This window comes from Podarcis liolepis (assembly GCF_965112155.1).
Source record: "Podarcis liolepis genome assembly, chromosome: 10".
Lineage (NCBI taxonomy): Eukaryota > Metazoa > Chordata > Lepidosauria > Squamata > Lacertidae > Podarcis > Podarcis liolepis.
In genome coordinates, this window is record NC_139562.1 from 39,068,071 (window position 1) to 39,095,247 (window position 27,177).

General features: G+C 44.6%; 1 protein-coding gene across 2 annotated transcripts in view; it reads right to left on the reverse strand.

Annotated features, from left to right (window-relative positions):
- Positions 1 to 3,255: 3,255 nt before the first annotated feature.
- The window catches only part of ALX1 (ALX homeobox 1), a 32,006-nt gene continuing 8,084 nt past the window's right edge, over positions 3,256 to 27,177 (reverse strand). Inside the window, exons 3-5 of one of the 2 annotated variants that reach the window (XM_083463110.1) lie at positions 18,297 to 18,425; positions 4,710 to 4,766; positions 3,256 to 3,915 (exon numbers count right to left, since the gene is read on the reverse strand). In XM_083463110.1, coding sequence (XP_083319236.1) covers positions 3,595 to 3,915; positions 4,710 to 4,766; positions 18,297 to 18,425 — 507 coding nt within the window. In that variant the 3' untranslated portion in view covers positions 3,256 to 3,594. The remainder of the gene's footprint in view (positions 3,916 to 4,709; positions 4,767 to 18,296; positions 18,426 to 27,177) is intronic. The other variant, XM_083463111.1, reaches the window with a different exon arrangement.

A 27,177-nucleotide genomic window follows, 5' to 3' on the forward strand; every position in this document is an offset into this window, starting at 1 on the left:
CACCACTTTAGCTAATGCCACCGTGTGATTTCTGTTCTCATCCTGAAACAAAGTTCTTAACCTGAGGTAATATTTCTGGGTTAGCGGAGTCTGTAACCTGAAGCCTATGTAACTTGAAGTGTATGTAATCCAAGGTACCACTGTACTCTCTAAAAGACCACATGGCAAAAGGAGAAGAAGGGTGTTTTTCCCCCACCTCCATTGCCCTGATAAACTGGGCAACCAGGGCTGGTCCAATACATTTTAGCACCTGAGCCAGACTCCAAAATGGTGCCTCCCTCCCAACCATGGAAGAAAGGGTGAGGGAAAATCTAGATCAGGAACACAGGAAAGAAAGATTGACATCAAGATCAGCTACCCCTGTGGATCCAGCCACTTTGCCTCATGGGTGGGACAGCCCTGTGGGTAACAGTGGACTGTGGGAGATGTAGTTCTCCCAAGGTTTCATGGACTGGCTAGACACAGAGGAGTGGTGGGAGGCACTAGCTGGGGAACCCCCAAAGGAAACCCCAGAGGAGGAAGGCATGGAGCCAGTGGATTGGTTGTGGGACTACAATGAGCGGTCAGAGGGAGCAGACTGGAAGGAAGATGTGTTGGGAGCTGAAGAGGTAACTGGGTTTAGTGAGCAGGGAGAAGCTGTGGCAGAGAGAAGTCAGAGGCAGGAACGGAGATTGGAGAGGAGGGGTGCCAAGAGAAAGAGATCCAGCAGGCTGCTGAGGAAGCCAGGGTGTCTTCCCCTCCTGTATGGCCAGCTCCTCACCCTCCTGGTCTCACAGAACATGAAGAGGAATGAATATGGTGGAAGAAAGAGAGACAAAATGAAGGAGCCTTGGGTTGCTGGGGAGGAGGAGACTTAGGAAACTGTGGGAAAGCAAGGACCTTCAGTCCTTGCAACTGCCTCAGTGGGGCAAGATCTACTGGTAAGAGTGGCCATGCTCACTCAGCCTGAGCTGGTTTTTGTTTCTTTGAATGAAGAGTTGACTTCCCTGACATCTCATGAGTTATTACTCAACCTGACCCCGACCCCCGTCCTGACTCAAGGGCTGCTATGATTTTTAACAAATCTGAACAGGAAAATGATTCTGAGATTTCAAAGCTCAGCTGAGGTGAGCTTTTACCATGAGCAGGGGGCAAACCATGTATACCACCTTGAAGTTATTGGAGAAAGGACAGGATATAAATGCAATAAAATAAAATAACAAATCTGTGGTCCTTGTTTGTGGTGGTGCTGTCCCCTGATAGATTGTGAATGCTTGGTGTTATTGTTTTCATTCAGGGCACTTCCAAGAGGGGCCCTAGTTTGCAAATGGATCCTTGAGATACCACAAACAGGTGGCTGACAACAAAGGATGTTTATTTATTTATTTTTAATTTAATGTCGGAATGCCTTTCACACTGAGGGCCCCTCCAGACATCCTTTTTACTATATAGTCGTACCTCAGAAGTCGAACAGAATCTGTTCTGGAAGTCTGTTCAATTGCCAAAACGTTCGACTTCCAAAGCACGGCTTCTGATTGGCTGCAGGAAGCTCTTGCAGCCAATCAGAAGCTGCGGAAGCCCCATCGGAAATTTGGTTTCCAAAAGAACATTTGAAAACTGGAACAATCACTTCCAATTTTCATGGGAGATGGAATGTTCGACCCCCTAGGAGTTTGGGAGCTGAGGTACAACTGTACATTTATGATGATGGGTTCATGGTAGTTTTGGAGCAGTTACACCTGGTCCTGACTTCAATTCTGTTGATGCCTGAAAAAGTTTTGAGGTGGACATAATCTTTCATTTCCAATAAGTGCATGTCTCATAACTTCCTGCCGAAATCCTGTAGCTTTTCATACCACAAATGTTCCAAGTTTGGGGAAGAGGGTGCCCCACTTTTGTTGTACAAGAGAGCCCTTCCAAATTGCAACAATGTGATGGCATTGAGGAAGCATCGCAAAACAACTAATAAAGTGCAAGGATGGATGGATGGCCCAGTATAAATCCACTACCAATTATGCCCCTGACATGTTGCAAAATACACCATATGAAACAAGAGAAAACATATCAGTCTAGAGGGGTCCTAAACAGTAAGAGAAGCACCCATTGGATCCAGGTGGTAGTTTTATTGCACATGAACTTCTCTCACTTCCTGTCTCAATTTTGGGGTTGTGAGGAAAATGCCAGCAGGAGCAGGCCTGACTGAATCTTGTCCGACTCAGTCTCAGTCTCAAGCCTCCCTTTATTTCAATTAAGTTTGAGTTTGCCTTTATGAACTTGGGAGCGTGAGTGCTTCTTTCAAAGAGGCTAACATTTCGTTCATCCAAAGGAGCTTGGAATGTGGCAGGGGAAAGGGAGGAGCAGTAAATCAAAGCAGATAGCAATTTGCCAGATGTAAAGTATTTTTCTTCATTCCTCCTCCCCACCTCCCTTCATCACCAAGACACACATACTCTCTTTTTCTTTTCTTTTTTTTACTATCAGAAATTTCAGAATGTTTGCTGACATTTTAATTCTTCCTTCATCTTTCAGAGGCACTGACATGTCATCCAGAAACAGAAGTTTCTCTTTCTCTCTTGCTCTCCATCTCTCTCTCTCCTGCTGAAAAAAATCAGTGGGAGTTTTCCTTTGAGTCCTTGCAGCGATCACTGAAACTCAAAACACTCACACCAATGTGTACTGCTGTCAGTTTAAAATTGTAACTCGGTTTTAACTGCAGCAGATAGACTTCAAACTTCCCCAAACATTTTCCAGCTCAGCTCAGGTTGAAATTGGCTGAATCCTCCACCTTTGCCTTGGGGCACAGATTAAGGTTGCGCAATCCTTTTACCTACTTTTCTGAGACATAAACACGATTGAATTTAGCAGGACATCATTCTGGATAGAAACGTATGGGTTTCACTCGAAGAAAGATGCCCAGTAATTAAGGACAACTTCATAGAGGTATCTTTAATACTGGTGAAGGTACAAAACAAATAAGAAAGGTATCATTCCTTAATAAATTATGGGTTGAATTCTGAGATCCCATGGGATTCACAGAACACTCCTGCTCATGGATGAAAGGAAAGGTGATTTTTCTGGAGTCTATCTATCCCTGGCACCCCCTATATACCCCAAAAGTGGTCAAACTCCCTACACAGCTTGCTAAAATGTTTCCCTTGCAGCACTGTCATAACAAATGCATTTTCCACCAAAGACTTCCTGCTACACTGTGAATAAGGAATTCTGCATTGACACAGCATTGACACCAAGCAACGTATAGCAGATCTGCTTCTTTAATAGGTTTTATTCTTTTTTGCAGGTTTTACAATCATATTTCATCAACCAGTACAGTACAACATATTTGGCTATTTTTTAAGAGGGCTTCTGGAGACTGGCACATGGTGGTTCTATTTTGAGTCCTCCTACATGTTTATGCTTAAAAATGTGATTGTTAAATAGCATATCAGGCATCTGGCTTAAGCGGGCTCCTTTCTATCTCCTGATCGGTAGCAATTCTTCACACAGCAGCTTATGATTGGGTCCTTTAAATATGGGAAAGAAGAAACGATGGTGGGTGGGTGTTTTTCTTCTTCTTCCTTTTGCCTGAACTCTGGAAAAAAAGGACATTCTCTTACATTACATGGCCCAGGAGATGTTAGCGGTATGTTCTTTGGCTTTCATTCGTAGAACTGCAATACTGGAAGACCTCCGTTCAAATTCCGGCTTGGTTTCAAATGCATGTCCATTGGTGGCTCCAGAAAGTAAAGAGTCAGTGAAGAAATTGTTGAGGGGGACATGGCTGAATTGGCTCTGGTGGTTTGAAAAACCCGAGTACCCAGAATCTGTCCGAGGCGAATGAGAGTAAGGGGTCATACAAGAGGAGGTCTCCCGTGGAAGCATGCAGGAAGTCACCACCGAACCGCTCGCTGCATTTCCTGCCCACAAATTATTCTGAATCTGGAACATATGAAACAAAGAAGATTAAATGTGCACAATCGCCGCCACCCCCCTCCTTAACATAGCTTTCTGCTTTGTTTGGTCCGTTTTCAGGCAATCGGGTGACACATCTGTCGTTCACGGAACTGTGGAACATTTATTTATGTGGAAATGACAAACTTGGTACCAACAGGGGTCCAAAGCTTTGCTTGTTTAGGAGCACCTTGCACAGCCTGTATAAAAATGTTCAAAATCAAAATGGGATAGGTTTCCAGGGAAAGGGTTTTTGCGGTTGTAATCACAAGACTGTGTGACAACCAACTTTTCACCTGGCTCCAGTGAGAGCAATGTGTCCATGGAAGCCGATTTATGAGCATCAGATTGTCTTCTAAGAATAAGCCCTGTGTGCTCAAAAGTCAGCTGAATTAGAGGACCCCTGCATCCAACATCCCAAACTGTTCTTGCAGTTCCCTTTTAGTTCCAAATGTACAGGGAGTTGAAGTTCATTGCGCATCTTTCAGTGTGAAAGAGATGCATAATTCTGCCCTTTGCACCTAAAAGAACTGAATCAAGAACCATCTAGCTGAGCATCTTGTTTTTTAAATAGTCTCCAACAGATCCTCTGGACTTTTGCATCGGGGCATCAGTCCCAGCACCTGATATTCAGAGGTTCATGGAGGTACTATAGACATCAACCAGTAAGAAGTATGCTCCATGAATTTCCTTAATTTTTAAAGCTGCCTAACCTAGTGGCCATCAACACATCTTGTGGTGGTGAGTTCCACAAGCTACTTATGCACAGTGTGAAGAAGTACCTCCTTCTGTCTGTCCTGAACCTGCTGCCAGTCAACTTCTTTGGGTGACTCCGAGTTCTAGAATTATGAGAGAGAAAAAGTTCCGTCTGTGCTCTCCTCCCCATTTGTCATTTTATAAACCTCTATCACGTCAAATTGTGGGACACAGATGTCAGTCCTGCACCTTCTGCCAGTCATCTTTATTGACTAAATTGTGCATGACACTGTAAGCATGCAGAGATGTCACAAGAATTACTCGTGTATCCTCTCTGCTGCTGCTGCTTTTTGACATGCAGAACAAAAATAAAACAATTTTGCAATGTTGCTCTCAAACATGATATTGACACTCCTGAGTTAGAGGGCTTTCCTCATCCAAATGAACTAGTGCTGTGATTCTGTTTAGACTTAATGCTCTGCTTCCTGGAATGCCAGTCACTCCTACGGGCACAGCTTTCATCCCCTTCCCCTCCATACCAAAATTCAAGTTTCACATTTCCATCCTGCCTTGCACCGGCCATGTGCCACTCCTGTTAAAGGTAAAGGTAAAGGGACCCCTGACCATTAGGTCCAGTTGTGGCCGACTCTGGGGTTGCGGCGCTCATCTCACTTTACTGGCCATGGGAGCCGGCGTACAGCTTCCGGGTCATGTGGCCAGCATGACTAAGCCGCTTCTGGCAAACCAGAGCAGTGCACGGAAACACCGTTTACCTTCCCGCTGGAGCGGTACCTATTTATCTACTTGCACTTTGACGTGCTTTCGAACTGCTAGGTTGGCAGGAGCAGGGACCGAGCAACGGGAGGTCACCCCGTCACGGGGATTCGAACCGTCGACCTTCTGATCGGCAAGCCCTAGGCTCTGTGGTTTAACCCACAGCACCATCCACATCCCTTACCACTCCTGTTACTATTGCTTAATGATGTTTCTATCTGACCTTTCCTCAAATGAACAAAAGATGCATGCATTCCCACTACCCACCCTGCTTTATCTCACAACAACCTTATAAAGTAGGCTAGACTGAGATATAGTAACTGTGACCCAAGATGACCCCCATGCAGTGGCGTAGCGTGGGTTCTCAGCACCCAGGGCAAGGCAAGTAATTTGCGCCCCCTAACCCGTGGATTTTAGCACTCGGGTCTCTTCCGCGCCCCCCCAGATGTTGCGCCAGGTGCGGCAGGCCCCCCTCCACCCCCCACGCTACGCCACTGCTCCCACCACAAGTCTTCAGGACAGCCATCCGAAGGCTGGCGCGGGGAGAAGGTCTCTCCGCCCCACCGCCAGGCTTCGGAGGAGGTCCGAAGACAGTGGGGTTCCTGCTTCCTCGAGGAGGGCCGGCCAAACGCAGCCCCCCCAAATGTTGCGCCCGGTGCGGCCGGCACCCCTGGCACCCCCCACGCTACGCCACTGCCCCCATGGACTTCAGGACTGGGTGAGGGTTTGAACTTGTTGTTTTCTAAATAAAATTAGGCTGATGAGAATGTGTGTGCATGCATATGCACTAACATTCACGCATACCCCCCAAACTGAAAACACCATGAGCTGTAATTTTGTGGGAATTATTTGCCAGGCAGCCTGTGAAACCAATGCGGAGGATTTCTGCTTCATCGCATAAAGAAAGCAAGTGTAAAGTGAAATATATTCTGAGAGTCCATGGGAATTTTACTTCATCGATCTGATTTGTTTTTAATAGAAAGTAAAAGGAAACATTTAAGAGCCCTTCCTCATTATTATTTTTAAAAGGATATATGAAAGAGAAATAGTATGTGCTTTACTGCTGTGTCAAATCTTCTCCAAGTTAAATTTTTGCTTTATGAGGAGCTAAATGCCTTCTACCATTTTTTTCCTGATGGATGTTTGCAACTGTTCTTACCCCTTATTTTCCTAGTGAGTGTGCCTATGAAAGGGGCCTCATTCCTTAGCTCAAAAAGTTAGGTATGTGTGCAGCTGCAACCTTATATTCTGATCTCTGCATGGAGGTGCAAGCTGTAAAAGTCCAAGCAGAGCTGCGAAAAGACAGCTTATCTCTCTGATCTGGCCTCAGACCCAGGCCTGGACCAAAGAGTGAATGGGGACGGGGGGGGGGAGGAATGCCAAGTCATTTTGTCTAAAAGCAAAACAACGCAGATTCATTACAGTTGTGGCAGGACAAATATGCCCTCAGGCCTTTGTTTTTGCAGATTGTCTGGGGTGGGGGGGGGGAACAAAATTCCAAGCCAATGTCACCTTACAGCGGTTCTCAACCTGTGGGTCCCCAGATGTTGTTGGACTACAACTCCCATCATCCCTGGCCTTGCTAGCTAGGGGTGATGGGAGTTGTAGTTCAACAACATCTGGGGATCCACAGGTTGAGAAAGGCTGCCCTCCTAGTCTCCCACACAAAGGAGGAGTGTCCCCCTACAACATATTTAGCTAAAGGTGAGATGGCCTCTGCAAACATACCACCACTGCCCATGGGGCTTTGGGGGCATTAGGGCAGTGTGACCAGCTCCACCACACTGGGCACTGAACTGAGGGGTCTCTGTAGGGCATTGCAACTATGACATAGTGAATTAAGCAGAACGGAAGGCAAGAGCCACAGAGCACCGCTGGAATTTGAAAGACCAAAATCTGACTCTTCTGGCATGATTGGGATTCCAAAGCACAGGTGCAGAGCCTACAAATCCTGTTTCAGAAAGCTTTTGATGTTGGATATTTGCAGTCTCATAGGAACAGCCCACAGGCCCATCTAGCATTATTTAACCTGGTATTTTTTTTCCCATCCTGACCAGCAGTGGCTCTAAGGATTTCAGACTGGGTTGGGGGTGGGGACAACAACAACATTCCCAGCCTTGCCTGGGATGTCAGTCAGTGTAGACAACACTGAACAAATTGGACCATTGGCCCAACGTGGTGTGAAAGCAGCTTTCCTAGGTTCATATGACGCAATTCCTTCAGCAATGTTGCATCCCAAGTTTTTGTCAAGTGGGATACTTGGAGTGCCAAGGAACAATAGGAGGATGTTGGAAGCATGTGAGGGGAGGATTAAAAGGAAAGAAAATGGATCAGTGGACCAAATTATTTTCATGCCAAAGTAAAAGGGGACTAAATCCTTAAAGGGCCAAAAGTTCCTGTAGCAACGCATGCTTTAAGTTCAGCCAGGCAAATGTTTTCCCATGTTTCATCATCTGCCTATCCCTTTAATTTGTCTTGAAATGCTAGAATTTAACCGCAAAAGTCATGTCAAGCAAATAAAACTGAAAATTTATAAAGTTGGCAAGTAGGTTGTTTAGCTTTTCTTTACTTGAGGGAAGCACAATCATAAATTTGATAACAAAAGGGTATCCAGCAGAACTCTCATTGCTTGGTTTGCGAGCGTGATGTAACTTTAAAAGTTGTGATCCTGTCTGTTTCACAGCACTACTTAAAAGCATAATTCTCCATTCCTCAAATTAGCAATTCTTTATTTTAAGTGGATAGGTAAAGATTTGCAGCAGGTTGACTGTTTAACAAGATATATGCTGTTAAGTTTCACTAAATAAATTCCTAAGTGTAAAATATATATTGGAATAAATACAGCCCTGTTTTACAATACGTAGAAAACATCAGTGCCTCTCCTGGAATGTAGGGCAGAAAGGAGACAGTACTTGAATTTAAAGAAAATATTTTTCCTGTGATCTGTGTAGTATATAAAAGGCAATTCAAGGCGGTTCTGAATAAGCCTATACATAGATCTCATCTCTGGTTTCTGTTAACATCACAAACATCTTGAGTTTTGCTCTTGTGGTTACTGTGAAATCACTAAAGAGCCCTTCAATATTTTTCCTTACTATAGTACATGTGTGTGAGTGGCAGTGGAGGTGGGGGTGGGGTGGAAGCACTGTAAAATTCAATCAGATTAGCAAACTCATTAATCAACTACAATTTTAGTTGATTAATAGAAAGAGGTAACTTTAATCTGTGAGGGCACATACTAATTTGTGAAGCTGTTTTGGCTCCTGTGTGTTACAATAACAGGAATGAAACAGAAAATATTAAATATGTTTTTTTTCTTTTGACAAGGCGGTCATTTTTCTTATTAGCTAGTAAATTATCACCTCCTTCAGTATCTCAGATGGCCACCTATGTTGTGGTAACTTGCACATTTATTTAGATGCATTTGATCAGAGCAATCTTATACATGCCAACCCAGAAGCAAGTCCCACTGAATTCAACTGGGCTTACTCCAGGTAAGTGGATATAAGGACTGCAGCCTTATTCAGTTAAATCAACTACAATTTCTTTAGTGCTAATTGATATATTTGCTAGTGGACAATATAAATAGGCAAACACTAGCAAACCTATACCAGTTAGGCTTATGAATTTGGCCTGTCAGGTGCAGAGATCTGTTATCTCCAGCCCTTGGAATGAATTAGTTCAGTTGAACAAAGTTGACTTCCAACAGCTTGAAGCAAAAGGCACAAGTACAGGAACAAAGCAAATGAACAGGAACAAAGCTTTTAACAGCTGTCTGACAGACAGAAATTAAACCGGGTAAGTCTTTTCTAGTATGAAAATACAACTATGGGGAAAGCTTCATCTGTTGCCATTCTGTCGGTCAGACTTCTTTTTACCTGTATTTGGTTTAGATTTACTTTTGAACCCTGAACTTCAGCACATTGCTTTGTAACATTCAGAATGCGGGGGGGGGGGAGGGCGATACTAATTTTTTATGAACTGTAAAAAGTTACAAATTTGGATGGACATGAACTATTTGTTTTGTAAAAGGATGGGCCTTTTAAAAACAAACTTTCCAAGCCCTGGTTATATCTGATCTAAGCACTAAGGATCTCTTAGCTGCAGTCTAAGCACTAAGCACCACAGTACTAAGATCAGAGATCTTATTTTCAGAGTTTATTTTCTCTCTTTGCGCTGTGGTACCTAGCATTTTCCTATGCAGGTAACATTTTCCATATCTCTTACCTTACCACTGTAGGAACACAGGAAAAAAAACTTCTGCCTATTCCTCGAAAGCCAGCAGGCACAAAATGCCTTTCTCTGCTCTTTAAAAAGCTTATCTCCAGTCCAATTTAGCTGCTACTCTTTTAACATCAAAGAAGCTTATCTCCATTCTTAGCGCTGCAGATTTAACAGTATTATTGAGCTATGGCCCTTTAAAAATGTCGCTGATACAATAACCACTTTTTGTTGTTACCACTGCAGACTCTCAACCGCAGCTATGTACACACTACACATTTAAAGCACATTTCCTTCCCCAAAGAAACCTTGAAACTGTAGTTTCCAAAGGGTGTGTGAAACATAGCTCTGTGATGGGTGGACTACAGTTCCCAGGATTCGGGGAGGAGGGGTTAATGTGCTTTAAACGTATGATGTATACACGGTCCTGATCTGCCCTTGAACAGTACAGTGCTTTCAGTTTCTCCTCTTTTAAATAGTCAGCATTCTCTGCCTTTTTCTTGAAGTGCCTTAAACATGGATGGACAGCTCTTTCAAGCAGAGTATAACTATGATTTGTGCAAAATGCATTCCAAAGCAGATACTTAACCCCCAAAGGTATTCTGACTGCCAACTTCTCCTGCTTATGTCACTTTTACTGTAGCCTCCTGAAAATGTTGACGGTGATACGACTATGGCGATTCTGAAGATGCTGAACATCCCTTCTCTCTACAGAATTTAGCTATGCAGGATAACTGGAGTTGCAAGCGGGTCATCAATCAACCAGGGGAAACTGAAACAGGGACCCATAACCAATTGAGAGATGATCAGAAAATCTATATAAATGAAGGAATATCCACTCCAATTCTTAGCATGGTAGGTTGCTTCTTTGTTGTTGTTGTTCTGGGTTTTTCTTCCCAAAGCCTAATTGCTAAATATAAATCAGATCCTAGTTCTCTCTGCTTCTCCCAGGCTGCTTCAACTGGAGGAGGGAGAGACCCCCTCAAGAAAGAGGTTGGGGGGGAGAGAACGCAGGAGGAGCAAAGGCTGCAGTTGCTCAGTGGTGAAGGGAAAACATTCTGCATATCTTATTTTAAAGAATTCTCTAATGTGGATTCACTATTGGAACTTAGGATGGTTGCATATTGCTGTACCTCAGTGTTTTCTCATCTGTGAATTAGGAGCACCATGGTCAAAGTTGTTTAAATACGATGTATTTTTAGTTTGTTTGTTCAAAATTTTAACTACCCTCCAGTTATTCTGCACATGTGTGTGCTATATGTATTTGCTTTGCCAGACTGCTTTGGCCACCAAAGCCATTGGCTGCCATTGCCTTTCTACTTCCTTCTTTCTGCTTGCTGAACATCAGAATCTGAATTCTGTTGGCTCTGCAACTGTTTACAAGGCTGTGCCCCTGAGCACCTGGGCTCTGCCCCACTCACCCAAAGGAGTCTCTTAAGTTAGAGGTTAGATGTATGACCCCTTCCCATGTATCTATGTTATACTGTATCTCCTATACACAGGCTGAGGATTCTGCCATTCTTCTGACCAGGAATCAGGCCCAGCCAGGCTTGATGTTAAACACACACATTTAATGTACACATTTAATGTACACATTTAATGTACACATGCAAATAGCATCTGCAGTTGGAGGGCAGGACTAATAATGAGCAGGATCGCAGCAGGAATGGGGGAGGAATTAAACCCTTTCCTCCCCTGAGGCTGTTCTGAAGAAAATCCCTGCTGGGTGCATTAGGGGGGGAAATCCCCAATAGGCAGCAATAGGGGGCGGAGGGGTTCGTAGGGTCTTAAGAGCTACATCGGGGGTGGGGAAACTTTTCTGGCTGATGAGCCACATGTTCATCTCCCTACCACCACCTGTCAAACCCCTGATGTCACTATGACATCAGATCGCACTGGGATTTGATGCCCAGGTTGTCAGGACTTCAAAACACAGCACAGGGCTGTATGAAAGCCCTGTTTGCAAAGAGCCCTATATTGCTCTTTGAACCTCTGAAACCCATCATGTATGATATCGGATGTATAGCAAGAGGCTGTGACTTGCCCAAAATGGCTTCATGGGCCACTTGGAGATGCCTGGGAGGTCATATTTCTCACACAAACAGGAGGTTCCCCACCCCTAAGCTACAAGATAGACCTATGGTCTAATTGTATACAGTGCTTCCTATGCTCAGTGTATAGACAAGTCTCCTAACAAAACTAGCAAGGGGGGTTAATGATGCAAAGGCACATTATACAGTACATACTTGGAAGTTAAAATGACAATAGTAGCCTGTGTGTCTTGCAGAGTCAAGTGTTATGCAATGTGAGTAGTCTTGGGGGACGGGTGCTGTGCAAAACATTCACTGTATGACCCTACCCAGACTAAAGGGCTGTGGTCAGCACAAATCAGAATGGTTGGTTCCAAGAAGGATGGGGCGCCTCTGTGGTTATTTGTCAGCTTCGTGCAGAACAAAAACATATTTTAGTCAAATGCCATGTGGTGTGTAATATGCACCATCTGGAGTATTTAATTTGAGCATGTAACTCTGATTATTGCTAATGGAAGTCCCCCATGTGCTCTCTGGTCATAAAGGGCCCCTATGTGGAATTAAGATGCAAGGTTTAACAAATAGCACATGCAGATTTATATAGTTCCTCACACCCTTGCTTTGTGAATCAGGAGCCCCCAAAGTTGCCCTACTGTTGGCAACTTTGCCATTGGCTAAATACATCAAATACAAGAAAATGCCTTCTACCAAGTCAGACCATTTGGCTCAATATTGTTGACATTAATGGGAAGCTCCTCTCCAGGGCTTCAGTCTGAAGCCTTTTCCTGCCATACCTGGAGACACCAAGAACTGATCCTCAGTCCTTTTACTTCAAAGCATGTGCTCTTTTGCTGAGCTGCAGACGTTCCTCCAGTGCACATAAACTAGATGAGCATGTTCCCCAGTCCCTGATGACACAAAGCCAGCTATTCTGTTTTGTTTGCCCTTTTCAGGAGAGATGTCATCTTCTTACTTTAGCCACTTTGAATAGGAGTGAGGAGTAAGAGCAGTAGCTCAACTTCTGCCTTCCTCCAGTCACTTGCTAATGCCCATTTCATCCCAACGCCTTTGCCTCTGGGGTCAGTAGATGGTATCTCTCAGTGAGGGAGATTTGGCCCAGGTTCCTCCAGCTGCTGACACCTACCTTTCTCAGTGCATTTTTCTTTAAGATCTACTTATCATTATTTTTTTAGACAGCATCTTAAAAAGCAGAGACATCACCTTGCCAACAAAGGTCCATATAGTTAAAGCTATGGTTTTCCCAGTAGTGATGTATGGAAGTGAAAGCTGGACCATAAAGAAGGCTGATCGCCGAAGAATTGATGCTTTTGAATTATGGTGCTGGAGGAGACTCTTGAGAGTCCCATGGACTGCAAGAAGATCAAACCTCTCCATTCTGAAGGAAATCAGCCCTGAGTGCTCACTGGAAGGACAGATCGTGAAGCTGAGGCTCCAATACTTTGGCCACCTCATGAGAAGAGAAGACTCCCTGGAAGAGACCCTGATGTTAGGAAAGATGGAGGGCACAAGGAGAAGGGGGCGACAGAGGATGAGATGGTTGAATAGTGTTCGTGAAGCTACCAGCATGAGTTTGACCAAACTGCAGGAGGCAGTGGAAGACAGAAGTGCCTGGCGTGCTCTGATCCATGGGGTCACGAAGAGTCAGACACGACTAAATGACTAAACAACAACAAATCATTATTTTTTCCATCCAGCTTTTCCTCCAAATAGCTCAAGTTCCTCCAAATAGCTCAAAGTAGTACAAATGGTTCTCTCCCCACCCCATCACTACTTTGTTCAATACCCTTACCATGAAGTCACATCATGCAGCTAAACGCTGGAGAGGTTGCAGCAATTCAACACCATGTTCCTAATGGGACTCTGCCACCCTTTGGACAAGTCAAAATGGAGTTCTTATCAGCATCCACTACTAAGAAACTCATGCCCTGTGACATCCGTGTGTGTGACACAAGACCTATTCAGGCTTACTGGAAGGAAGAGCCAACAGCTGGGGCAACAGGGCTGCAGGACCATGGATCTAGCCTCACATCCTAGGATGCACATTCCTCCCAGTTTCTTTGGCAGTGGGGAACCTTTAGCATCCATGGAGACTGCATGTATACTTGAGGACCTGGGAAGATCAGGATACCAGGAAATGGGGAAGGGCCATAGCACAGTGGTAAGCATCTTCCTTGCAAGCAGAAGGTCCAGGTTCAATCCCAGGGGTCTCCAAGTAGGGTTGGAAGAGACACTTGCCTGAAATCCTGGAGAGCCACTACCAGGCAGTGTAGATAATATTAGGTAAAAGGTAAAGGACCCCTAAGGGACGCGGGTGGCACTGTGGGTAAAAGCCTCAGTGCCTAGGTCTTGCGATCGAAAGGTCGGCGGTTCCAATCCCCGCGGCGGGGTGCGCTCCCGTTGCTCGGTCCCAGCGCCTGCCAACCTAGCAGTTCGAAAGCACCCCTGGGTACAAGTAGATAAATAGGGACCGTTTACTGGCGGGAAGGTAAACGGCGTTAAACCGCTTACTGGCGGGAAGGTAAACAGCGTTAAACGCCAGATGCAGCTTTGTCACGCTGGCCACGTGACCCAGAAGTGTCTCTGGACAGCGCTGGCCCCCAGCCTCTTAAGTGAGAGGGGTGCACAACCCTAGAGTCTGTCAAGACTGGCCCATATGGGCAGGGTACCTTTACCTTTTAAAGGACCCCTAGATAGTTATGTCCAGTCGAATTTGAGATGCAGCATTCATCTCCGCTTTCAAGGTGAGGGAGCTGCCGTTTGTCTGCAGAAAGCTTTCCAGGTCATGTGGCCAGCATAACCAAACTGCTTCTGGTGCACAGAACATCATGATGAGTGCCAGAGGACACGGAAATGCCGTTTACATTCCCATCACAGCAGTTCCTATTTATCTACTCATCTTGGTATGCTTTCAAGCTGCTAGGTTGGCAGGAGCTGGGACAAAGCAATGGGAGCTCACCCTATTGCATGGATTCGAACTGCCGGCCTTCTGATCAGCAAGCTGAAGAGGCTCAGTGGTTTAGACCACAGTGCCACCTGCGTCCCTTCAGACAATATTGAGCTAGACTAATGACACCTTGAAGATCCCATTTAGGCCAGGGCACTGCAGGATCTAAATATTTTTCAGAAATAGCTAAATACAAGCTACATACAAAGGCATGTCATGATGAGGATCAGCAAACCACTGACTTTGCAGGCTTTGGTGATCTAAGTGAAATATGCTGCTGTTGACTGTGCTATTCTGAGAACTCTGCCTAGATGGATCTAGAGCTCCCACTGCCACAACCCCTTGCTAAACTCAGGGATTTGGGACTTGGCTTCTCTTCCTCCACTTTTGATTCTCTGCAGCCACTCATGTTTCCTAGACTCAAGAAAAGATTCCCTGAGAACACGGGAAACTGCCTCTGACCACTGGTCCATCCAGCTCCATACTGTCTACATTGCGGGGCAGTGGCTCTCCAGGGTTTCAGACAGGAGTCTCTCCCAGCCCTACCTGGAGATGCTGGGGATTGAATCTGGCACCTTCTACATGCAAAGCAGTTGCTCTACCATAGAGCTATGGCTCCCTTCCAGTTCCTTCAGCCATTCCTGAGAGGAACTCTGGATTCCACTCTCTCCTATGCCACAACATTTACCAGGTCGCCATTGGCATGCCATTTTCTCCATCTGACTTATTGCTTGGCTACTTGAAGGAAGGATGGACACACAGGCATAAACAGATAAAATAACAGAAATTGTTCCTGAACGTCTTCACTTAAGAGCACATTCTCACAGGGCCCTTAATTATATGTTTTTAGTTTACTTAGATCTGGGCACAAATTGTTTTGCATTTGCTATTATATTACCGTTATTCACTAATGCTGGTTTTGGTGTTCTTTAATGCTGTGTTACTTGTGCTGAGATTGTTTTTGCACATCTTTTTGGTTTTGTAAGCCACCCAAAGAAAATGAGATAATAATAAGTGAAATTCAACTAAGATTTATTCTGAGTAGACTCATTGAAATGAATTAATATGACTAAGTTAGGCCCGTTAATTTAAATAGATCTGCTGTGATCACAAGTGTTTAAATGCTTGACAGCAATCACAGCAACAACTCTGAATTCTGTGGCCCCATTCAATGTTTATTAGTGTGTGTGTGTGTGTGTGTGTGTGTGTGTGTGTGTGTGTGTCTTGAGATGGATGCCAACAACACAGAGAGAAGAAAACACACAGAGACAGAGTGCAACCGAGAGACTGAGAGATCCAGAACTTTAAGCAGCTCATGTTTTGACATCTATAAGCTTTTTTTATTTTTTGTACAGCTCCTAAGAATGTTAAGCATGTTATAATAATTGTTTTTTAAATTAGATGATCATTATCATTATCACGAAAAACAGTATCATACATACTAGAGATCATGGGAAATGTAGTTTCTGAGTGTCCAAGTGTTCAGTAGGAAGATCAAGTGTTCTGGAAATGATTTGTCCCACAACTCCTTACACATGGGACACCTCTGAGCAGGCTGATGGCAATATCTCAGGTGCCCAGAACTTTGGGACCTAGTTTACAGGGCACCTGCTCTTCCTACTGAGTACTCAACAGATGATTGATGAATGAATGAATGAATGAATGAATGAACAAATGAACTGGATCCCAGTGACTGCCTAGACATCCGGTGAAGAATGGGGAACTTGTGACCCTCCAGATGTTGTGACGTTCCCAAGCCCCAGCTCCTATCAGCCTCAGCCAGCAAGGGCACTGATCAGCGATGATGGGAGTTGTAGTCCAACAACATCTCTCAAGGACCACAGGTTCTTTGTCCCTGTTCTTGGACTTGGAGCCTGCTGAATAGCCCCAGGCCAGTCACTCAAATAACCACCTTGTATTTAAATACATGGGGAGCTATTCTGTGCATTGCCCAGTTGCAGAAATGTAATCTAAAGTTCACTTGGGTTCCTTAAAGGTGGTGCATTTGGAGAGAGGCTCACCCTGACAATCTGCTATGATGGCTGCTGCTAATTCAGGCTGTGATTTATATAACATATAAAATGGATGCATATGCATTCTCGCTCTGCCACATGTTCACTGATGGCAGCGGGAGTGATGTTGCAGATGCTGGTCTTCTATCCCAGTGTTCAGCATTAGTGTGCATACAGCAGGGATCCTGATTATGTACACACAGTTGTAGACATGTAGGTCTCTTTCACACTAACACTGAACATCCAGATGTTGGGGACAGTGGAGCCCGTAGGAATTTTCCTACTCACCCCCCAGCATATCTAGTATACACATGTGGCAGGGGGAATACACATACACCTAGAAATTTTAGGAAATCAACTGTGCAATTCTATACATGCCTACTCAGAAGTAAGGTGGATATACATATGTAAGGGGCCATAGGATTGCAGGCTAAATTTCAAAGCTCACACTGAGATCACAAAGTCACCTGCTGTTTAGCAAGTGACACCCAGTTGCCACCAGTTGTGCTGCCATTTTCCCCACTCTGGTGTTCCCAGACTAAATACTTCTACTTGGAAGTAAATCTCATGTATTTCAGACTTTAAAATACAATTAACATTAGCTTTACGATTACAGCAAAGTTAAATTCTGTCTTAGTGTGAGGTAGAGGTAGCTAACTTTTGGTTAATTTTATGACATGTGAGAGGGCCTAAATCACCTTGAAGAATTAGCCAAATTGGCCAAAGAGAAAAATGGTTGAAATGCCAGACAAATAGCAAGTGCCTGACATTTTACTTGCTATCCAACTTTGTGACTTTGCAAAGAGTTTAATGAATTTCCTCCAAACCGTCTTTTTTAAAAAATAGGAATACATTCCCACAATATTCCAACAGCTATTTGTTTATCTTTGTGAACACTTCAGCTGCTCTGATTACAATGCCTTGTGACATTTACAAAGGGGGGGGGATAAAAAATGTGTGTTAAGGGAAATAAAATTATACAATTAACGGTCGGGCACAGAAAGGGATAAAAAGAAAACAGATGGTTGGCTGCAATTACTGTTTTTATAGAATTCTTAGTCAAGCAGAGTATAAGTTGCCAAAAAAAAAAAAAAAAACCTGGAAATATTGTCTTATCATACTACAGGAGGTTAGATTTCTTCTAATAGTTAACAAATGCACTGAATCTAAAGAGCAAAATTGTACAATGGTTTGATCATAAGTGTAACACATTTACCATCTGGTTGCCTTTCAAGAATTTGTACTCATCTAGAAATTCTATTAAAACGCTTAATATATATTATAATTAAATCATACCTACAAATTAGGAAGCAATCATCCTAGTCACTGAAACTCCTTACAGCTGGAGAAACTCCAATGAACACATGGAGCTCAGCTCCCCTGACATGCCGGGGCTCTCCCATTCATTTTAGTGCATGTAGGGCTGTTTCTTGGCCTCAGATCAGAAAGGAAGATCAGAGTTCCTCTCAAACTAAAAAGTACCATCTTGAGCTTCCTCTCTCTCCCCAGCGGATGTGACAGATTTCCATGCAAGAACCCCATGGTACACGCCAAAGTGCCCCGTGTGGCTCTGGCTTGGGTGCCAACGATGGCCAAAATATGGGTTGATTTCAGAAGTGTCAACACAGAGAGCTTGCAGTTAAAGAACCAGAGCTTTGCTATATTAAATACCTGTGGGTAGCTATCAGTCCTCGGTAGAACAGATATGTCATAGGTGGCAGCAAAATGACTTTTGGCTTGTTGGATTTGCCCGTACCGTTCCCTCTTTCTCCACTTTGCCCTTCGGTTTTGGAACCAGACCTACATCAGAGAAGACAACAATGGTTAGACTACTCAGGGGGACGACCGGAGGCAAAGGGCAAGATAACATACCCTTCCACAACTGGACTGGCAGCTGAATCTTACTTCAAGACTTACTTTTTAAGTTTAGAGAAAAGGTGAGTAAGAGGCAACATGATATAAGTTTCTTAAAATATGCACAGAAAGGAGAACGTGGCTAGAGAAAAGGGGTTTTTTTTCACTCATAGAATCCTAGAATTGTAGAGTTAGAAGAGACCCAGAGGGTCTCCTAGTAAGGTAAAAGGTAAAGGACCCCTGGACAGTTAAATCCAGTCGAAGGCAACTATGGGATTGTGGAACTCATCTCGCTTTCAAGGTGAGGGCATAGGCGCCGACTCCATGGGGCTTGAGGGGGCCCGAGCCCCCTCAAAAATTCGTTTGGGGGGGCTCCGCCCCCCCAATAATCTCCGGCGCCCCTCCAGCAGAGCGCCATCGCCGCCCCTCCCCCAGCCCAAAATGCACAGGGTCGGGCTGCATGCCTCCTGTCCTCCCTCCCGAGCAAAAGCTCCACCCAATTTCTGCTCCGGAGCTGATTAATAGGCGCAGCACGCTCTCCCCTATTCGCTCACGAGGAGGGCGGTGTCACTTTATTTGCATATTCATGAGCTTATTTATTATTCATGAGCTTTCCCGGGGCCCCCCAATATTTTTTATAAGTCCGCGTCCCTGGGTGAGAGCACTGGCGTTTGTCCACAGACAGCTTTCCGGGTCATGTGGCAAGCATAACTAAACCGCTCCTGGCGTAACGAAGCATTGTGACGGAAGCCAGAGTGCATTCAAACACCGTTTATCTTCCTGTTGCAGTGGTACCTATTTATCTACTTGCTCTGGTGTGCTTTCAAACTGCTAGGTTGGCAGGAGCAGGGAAAGAGTAACCAGTGGCGGAGCTTCATACTCCGGCACTGGGGGTGAGAGCAGGCAGGGGCAGGGCTGGCGCACGTCCCAGGGGCATGACGCGCTGCCTGCAGGGGCATGGCGCCCAGCGTGGGTGGTGGGACAACCGTGGTGGCACCCTACCGGGATCACGCTGCCGGGGCAGTGTGCTCCCCCGCACTCCTCTTCCTCCGCCAGTGAGAGTAATGGGAGTTCACCCCGTCGCGGGGATTTGAACCACCAACCTTCTGATTGGCAAGCCCAAGAGGCTCAGTGGTTTAGACCACAGCGCCACCCGTGTCCAACCCCCTGCAATGTAGGAATCTAAACTAAATCATACATGACAGGTGGCCATCCAACCTCTGCTCATAACACTAGAATTTGTGGACATCCAATGAAGCTGAACATTGGAAGATTTAGGACAGATAAACAAAAGGATTTCTGCGCTTAGCACATAGTCAAACTATGGGACACACTCCCCCAGGAGGCAGTGATGGCCACCAATTTGGAGGTCTTAAAAAAGGATTAGACAAACTCATGGAGGAGAGAGCTATCAATGGCTACAGACCATGATGACTATGCCCTACCTCCACAGTTAGAGTCAGCAATGCTTCTGAATGCCTATTGTTGAAAACCATGGGAGGGGACTGTGCTCTTGTACTCATGTTATGCTCACAGGTTTCCCGCAGGCATTTGGTTGGCCACTGCGATAACAGGGTCCTGTACTAGATGGGCCTGTGGCCCAATCCAGCAGGCTATTCTTATATTCTTATTACGAGTGACAGTACCATGTCCCTCTGCCACAACTGAGGACAGCAAGCTGGCGAAGGAGGTGCTGTTTTGGCCGTATGGCACACACAGCTCTGTCCTCCAGCATCTAACCTCCACAACCTGCCCCCTAGCACCTGCTGCCTGAGGAGGCCGCCTCACACTGCCTAATGGTGGAGATGGCCCAAGTCAATTATACAATATTGACGCTGAGAAACACTTAGAATCTGCTACCAGACAGAATAAGAGATCAATTAATTGGTGCCAATTACTGCAAGGGTGTCAACCTGAATAAAATATGGGGGGGCAAGGTAAGCCCCACCCCACATTCAATCACAAGACACTGTGCACACAAACACCATTTGAATGGCAAGGCCTATCAACTTAGGGTCTCTCTTAAAAAATTAGACACAACCTTAATTTTGCTACCATAATGATAAATGATGGGAAAGCTCCTGCCCCTCATATCTCATAAAGTAGGGGAGGAATTAGGAACCTGTAATGTTGTTGGATTAGGAACCCAGATGTTGTTGGATTCCAGCTCCAGCCAGCATGGACAACAGTCAAGGATCATGGGTGTTGGAGTTCAGCAATGGGCCACAGGTTCCCCACTTCTGATGCATACAAAGGATGCTTTCGCTCCATCAAATAGTGAACTCAGCTAGTAAGTGCCACCAGGATCAGGGAAGTCCCTAGGTACTTAAAGAACTTGGTGCACAGGTCCATGGCATAATATCTGCATATGCTAATTTCGATGTAAATATGTGTATGGGGAATTAAGGTGGTGGAACTCTAGAGTCTCATCAGCAAAGCACTTTGCAGTGCTCTGAGTCTTTAAAAAAGATTGAGTGGGGCAACCTAAAAGGGAGGACTAAGCATGCTGAGCACAGGGACTACTGAAAATGAAAAACAGAAGAGTGGAGTGCTTTCTTAAAAGGAATGACAAGTTTCCAAGGCAGCACCATGCCTAATATGTTACAATAGTCCACAGTAATGATGTGGAGCTCCTGTGCTTGTGCTTCGCCCTTGTTCACTTCTGAAGAGAGAAAGCTCCACACATATCAAAGAATACTTACACTCCGTTGAAGTGAAAGGGGAAGCATTTGTGATCAGAGGAGCTCCAGACACACACACACACGCACAGCTCCTGCACCCAGAGAAAGTCATTACAGTGCGACAAATGTGTTTGAAACTTTAAATCGTATCACTAGTCACATATTTATATAAATCATTGCCAAAAGATTGTTCATGTGAGTTATTACCATAGCATTTGTTGCCAAAGCTACTCCCTCCTCTCACTCACCCTATTTCAAAGCCTCTGAATAAATAAATGGATCCTGTTTCTTTCAACAACAACAAAACGCAACTTGAAACAAATATCAAAATAGCATTGTGGTGTCAAATGGCAGGGAGGTTGTTCTCCTCTGTGCCACAACATTTCTGGTCAAATTACACAGCGTTAAACTGAGCTCAAAAATAGTGCTGTTCCCCCTGGCTCATGTTTAAAGATCAGCAAACGAGGAAAGAACTAAAGCCCTTAATGCATTTCAAATCTAATATCGGAGCAGGAACTTTAAACAGAAATGTTTCTGAAACTGATTTGAGTGTTAATCATTTGTGGTGGTGATTTATTGCTTTTAGCCCTTCAGGATACCCAAACACACATGTACCCGCCCCTTCCTAATATTGCCCAAAGCAGCAGGGACGGCCTTTTAATTTCCATAGACCCGTTGCGAATTTAATGCGTCAGTTTTGAAAAATGCCCCCCCCCAAACAATCAAAGCACAACCCCGGCTCAAACCTGTTAAGCATTTCTTTTCTTTTTATGAACCTAGGCTGCTGGTGCAATCCTGCCCTTAGCGATTCGTGCAGAAATTCCACTGAAGTCAATGGGGCTGTTCCAGTCCTTAACCAATTGCAGGATTGCACCTCTTGTGGGCAAATTTGTATTATCTATTGTGCCGAAGGCTACAAGAAACCATTCCCTCCCCCCTTGCTGTCTCCGCAGGAGGCAGAGAGAACATATTATGGGAATTTAGTAATGAGGCCCTTTCATTGAAAAAGTCCTTGACAATCTCCTTAAGCTGGGTGCCAATTAATCCACTGACATGCGGCAGGAAAGAGAACAACTCCGATAAATTAGGTTCAGGCTGACTCTCTCGGCATGGATGCAGGACGAAACTTAAATTGGATCTTGATGAAATGCCGCGGAAGGGAGACGTACGGAGCATATCCAGCCAGTCATTTGGCTAAACTAAATAAAACAATTTGCTTGAATTTAAAGGAACTGACGGGGAAGAAACCCACATTTTTTAATGCTGACACGCCCCCAAAATGTTTCTGTTTACATCGATTTACTCAAAGCCGGCTCTTGGCAAAGATAAAGTAACCATTTGCCTATACAAAACAAGGCAACAATCTGCTGCTTGTTATCCCTGCCTAGCCAGATGCGGGTCTCTAATGATGTCAGGCCTTTGAAAATTGCTTAATATTGTGATGGAAGACTCAGAGGAAGAAAGATCCCGAGTTTCTTGCATTGGCCTTTTTCAGTAGGCTGATCAGAAATGCAAAAATCCAGGGCATTTAGTTCAATAAGCACGGAAATCTCTGTGTACACAAAGCATAAAATAAACATTCTCAAGGGGGGAAACTGAAACCAGCAATTTTGTTCCAAGGAGAGCACATAATATATACAGACTGTAAATCCACGCTCTCTTTATTGTGCTCCACACAAAACTAGACAGATCTGATTCTGGCACCTTTACCCATCTTGGACAACAATGTGGCATGAGAGAGCCCAAACTTATTGCAACCCAGGAGATAAAACTGAGCCAAGCTCCATCCCATATGGCCAGATCTCTTGACTCTACTCAAAGAGTGTAAAATGATGTTGAGCATGGGCAGAAATTGCAGTTATGTCAACATCAAGGTACAAATGAAGGAGGGGGTAATCTGAAAGCATGATTTCTGGAATCTGTGACCTTACTCTCAGAAACACACTTAAAAATAACCTCCAATTTGTTTATTTTTTGGCACCAAGACTTTCAAAGAGAATCCAGAGTCTAAAGAGTTGCTGAACATTCTGGATTTAAGGGGAAGGAATGCAATTGGAGGGATGTCATTTTAGAATTCTAAGAATAGCCATATCTTTTGTTTGTTTGTTTTGTTGTGTGCAGATCTGCTAGTGAAGGAGCATATCTTGTCATACTAACTTTATATAAGTGCCAGTGCCCTGGAAAGTTCAGAAACAGACACCTTTGTTCAGTTCCTCATGCTTCAATATCTGTCTCCTTTATTTCTTAGCAAGGCCTTTTCAACTTACAAAATTGTATACAGTCTGAAGAGTAAACCTCACATTGTCAGTTATTCTTTTCAGATTTTTTTTTTTTTAAAAATCCAGCCTCTGTAGCTGTTCTCCCGATTTAGCACTGTACAAAACTTCCTAAAGGCAGGCATCCATTGAGGAGACTGTAAAAATCTATCGCCTCCTAATGAAAAAGCATTTCACTGAATTTGACGGTTCATTTGGTTTGCAGATTATCACGATCTGCAGCATTTTCTGCATGTGCAAACTGTTTTCCCATTTTTATCTTGTGGTGTTCAATGGGACTTGATTCGGCTCAATGGGCAGGATCCAAAGAACTGAGAGGCTGGTTGTGAAAGCTTTACAGTGCAATTCTACCCATGTCAACTTGGAAGCTCCCTTTAGACACTGGTTGCCTCTATGTTGCTAAGGTAAAGGTAAAGGGACCCCTGACCATTAGGTCCAGTCATGACCGACTCTGGGGTTGTGGTGCTCATCTCGCTTTATTGGCCAAGGGAGCCGGCGTACAGCTTCTGGGTCATGTGGCCAGCATGACTAAGCAGCTTCTGGCAAACCAGAGCAGCCGGGCCACATTTACCGGCGGAGCGGTACCTATTTATCTACTTGCACTTTGATGTGCTTTCGAACTGCTAGGTTGGCAGGAGCTGGGACCGAGCAACGGGAGCTCACCCCGTCGTGGGGATTCGAACCGCCGACCTTCTGATCAGCAAGTCCTAGGCTCTGTGGTTTAACCCACAGTGCCACCCACGTCCCTAAACACATCCCTAACCCTTGTTGCTAAACACAGGTGCAAAAAGTTTTAGCGGTGTGCCTCTACAGCTGCTGCCCTGACCAGAGGCGCTCGCCATCCCACCTGAGCAGCATGGCAGGCAGGAGCTGGGAGAGGATGGCTGGCGAGATTCATGGCAGGGGCGGTGCCCCAGCCTGAGCAAGTGCACACACGTGTCCCACCACTGCTCCACAGCTCCGTCCAGCAGCAGCGCTGCATGAAGGTGCTGGGTAGGGAATGCAATGCTTGCTTTAGAGGACACAATACTTGCTCTGGGTGCTGGCAACCCATGCTACACCACTGGGTGGCACTTACTTTACAAAGGTCTGCAGTGAAGGGAGTTTTGTGCATAGCTGTGCACCCAAAGCTTTCAATGGAATCTGGAAGCATTCCGGTTCCATGGCACCCACTCTGCAGATGTTGGTGCTGTTAGTGTAGACATCAGAGGAAGGGCAGGCTGAACAGCACGGTGTTGCGGGTGAGACTGCTCAGCACAACCCCTACTCCTTGCCCCTGTTAACAGCAATGTGAGAGCTCGCCATGCCTGAAAGGTACATTGAGAGTTGCCTTATGCCAAGTCAGAGACCATTCGTCCATCTGGCTCAGCACTGCTTGCTCTGACTGTCAGCTGCTCGACAAGACTTCAAGCAGGAGCTTTTCCTCGCCCTTCCTGGAGACAGCAGGGATTGAAACTGGGACCTTCTAGGTCAAAGGTAGATGCTCCATCTCTGAACTACAGCCCTTGCCCATGAATTCAAAGGGGCTTATTCCCAGGTACATTAGTATAGGACTGCAGCCTCAAACTTGCTGTATTCTCCCTGGCACATGGCAAACTAAGAAAAGTTTCAAGAGTGGCTTGCGATATGGCCATGGGGGAGTCAGCTGTTTGACAGAAAAGCCAAAAATTCCACTGGGAAACAAGCAAATCCCTTTCCTGAGTCTAAGCAGTTCTTTGGACCCAGGCCAATAGGTACTAGGCAGTGATCCAGACAGCCAAAGCCTAGAGGAAGGGTGGTGCTTCCCCCATCAAAAAATGAAAAGAAAGACCCACATACATACATATGTAACAGTAAAAAGACATAATCCAGATTTCCGTCCTTCATGTTTTTCCATTCATCTTTTACACCCACACAGTCCTCGGGATTGAGGACTGAACTGAGACAAAGGATTTTAGCACATTATGCATGTTAGTTGGCTGACCAATGCCAGGATCTCTGTGTCATCAACAATTGTTTTGTGAATTGCTATTGCTAATTAGGTATTTATCACTGTCTGTACTTTTCTGCATTCAATTTCCCTCTGACCTCATGGCTAACACCCCCACATACAAAACCCCATGGTATTTATACATACCTGCAACTCAGGATAACACTCCATACATCGGATGAAGTGACATGACCTATAGTCCACGAAAGCTTACACCATAATAAATCTGTTAGTCTTTAATGTGCCACAAGACTCTTTGTGGTCTTAGCTATGGTATTTAGGATGTTTTTCTAGATGCAAATACTTTTAAAATGACCTTCCCCAACCCAGTGTCTGCTAGATGCTATGGACTCCAACTTTTTAGAAATGATATTTGAGGGTTGGAATCCAAAACATATAGAAGATGCCAGTTCAAGGAAGACTGCTTTAAATAGACAGCAGTTATTTCTAAAAACTCCCATGGATTAATCTTTTTTGGGGGGGTGAGGGGGGTAGGAAACCAATACTTTTCTTTTTAAGTTACAAAAGTTAGCCAAAGCATGCATGTTTAGCAAGTTCCACTGGAATCAATGAATGTACTGCAGAACAAATTTTGGTCTCTGAATTTTCAGTTTCTTAATTGACTTCTTCTCATTCTTTGATTCAAAGAATGTTCTCCCATCTTGTCTCCACCAATACACCCACAGTAGGTGCAAGAGTTTATTGGACGGCATGTATTTTTTTTAAAAACTTCTACTTTGAACTGTTTTGTGTTTATGACCCCAGTGATGTAGCCATGCTCAACTACGCACCCATTTCTCCTTTAAGCATCAGTGTGTATTATGTTTTCAAGCTTCTGAACATGCCTCCACTGACTTCTATGGGATTTGCTTCCAAGAACGTACACTGAAGAGCATAGCTATAACTAATGTGAAGCCTTTTCACCCATTACATAATGGTTTGACCACTGAGTATATGCTTCACAGGCCACAGGCTGCCAGTCCTAGCTGTGTGGATGGTTGCATGTACATGGCACATAATTTGCATTTTTAAGTGTACAATTTAAATAGCTTAGATGTGTGGAGCTTAAAATGGGGGGGGGGGTTAATGTATTAAACAGCCCTAATTAGTCACCAATGTTCACATTCAAAGATGTACAAGGATATTTAAGCCAACAATTAGCATGGCATTGTTCATTAACCATGGGGGATCAACAACAAAGCACAGAAGCCAGTCAGGTTAATGCAATAGACCATAGGATACAAGATTCCATCCTTTTTAAAACACCTCATTGATACTGATATGATGAAAGGGAGAAACATGCTAAGTGGGAGGCACGTTTGGCAGACCCTCGCCATAATCAACTCCCACCCAGAAACCAATGTCCCCACCGTGGAAGGACGTGTGGATCCAGAATTGGCTTCCACAGTCACTTACAGACTCATTGTTAAAACCATGTTTATAGAAGACAATCGTACTCAGCTACAAGTGATCGCCAAAGAAGAAGTAGTAAATTAGCAGTAAAATACTGATAATGCCACACGGCAAACAGTCTCAGCTCACTGACTAGAATGGTTCAGAGACGTAGAAATTGTAATTATAACCTTTTAGAGACTTTGGATAGTTATTGTGCAACACTGTATAACCATTCTGCAGATGCAAATCCTTGTCATGTGTGCTTACATTGGCTTTTGCATTACCAGAGCCCGTAATGTTAATGTATTGCATGAACTATGTGTTCCTCTCTTCCGGTCTCTTTTCCTCATTAACATCACCCACATCCAGAATGCAAA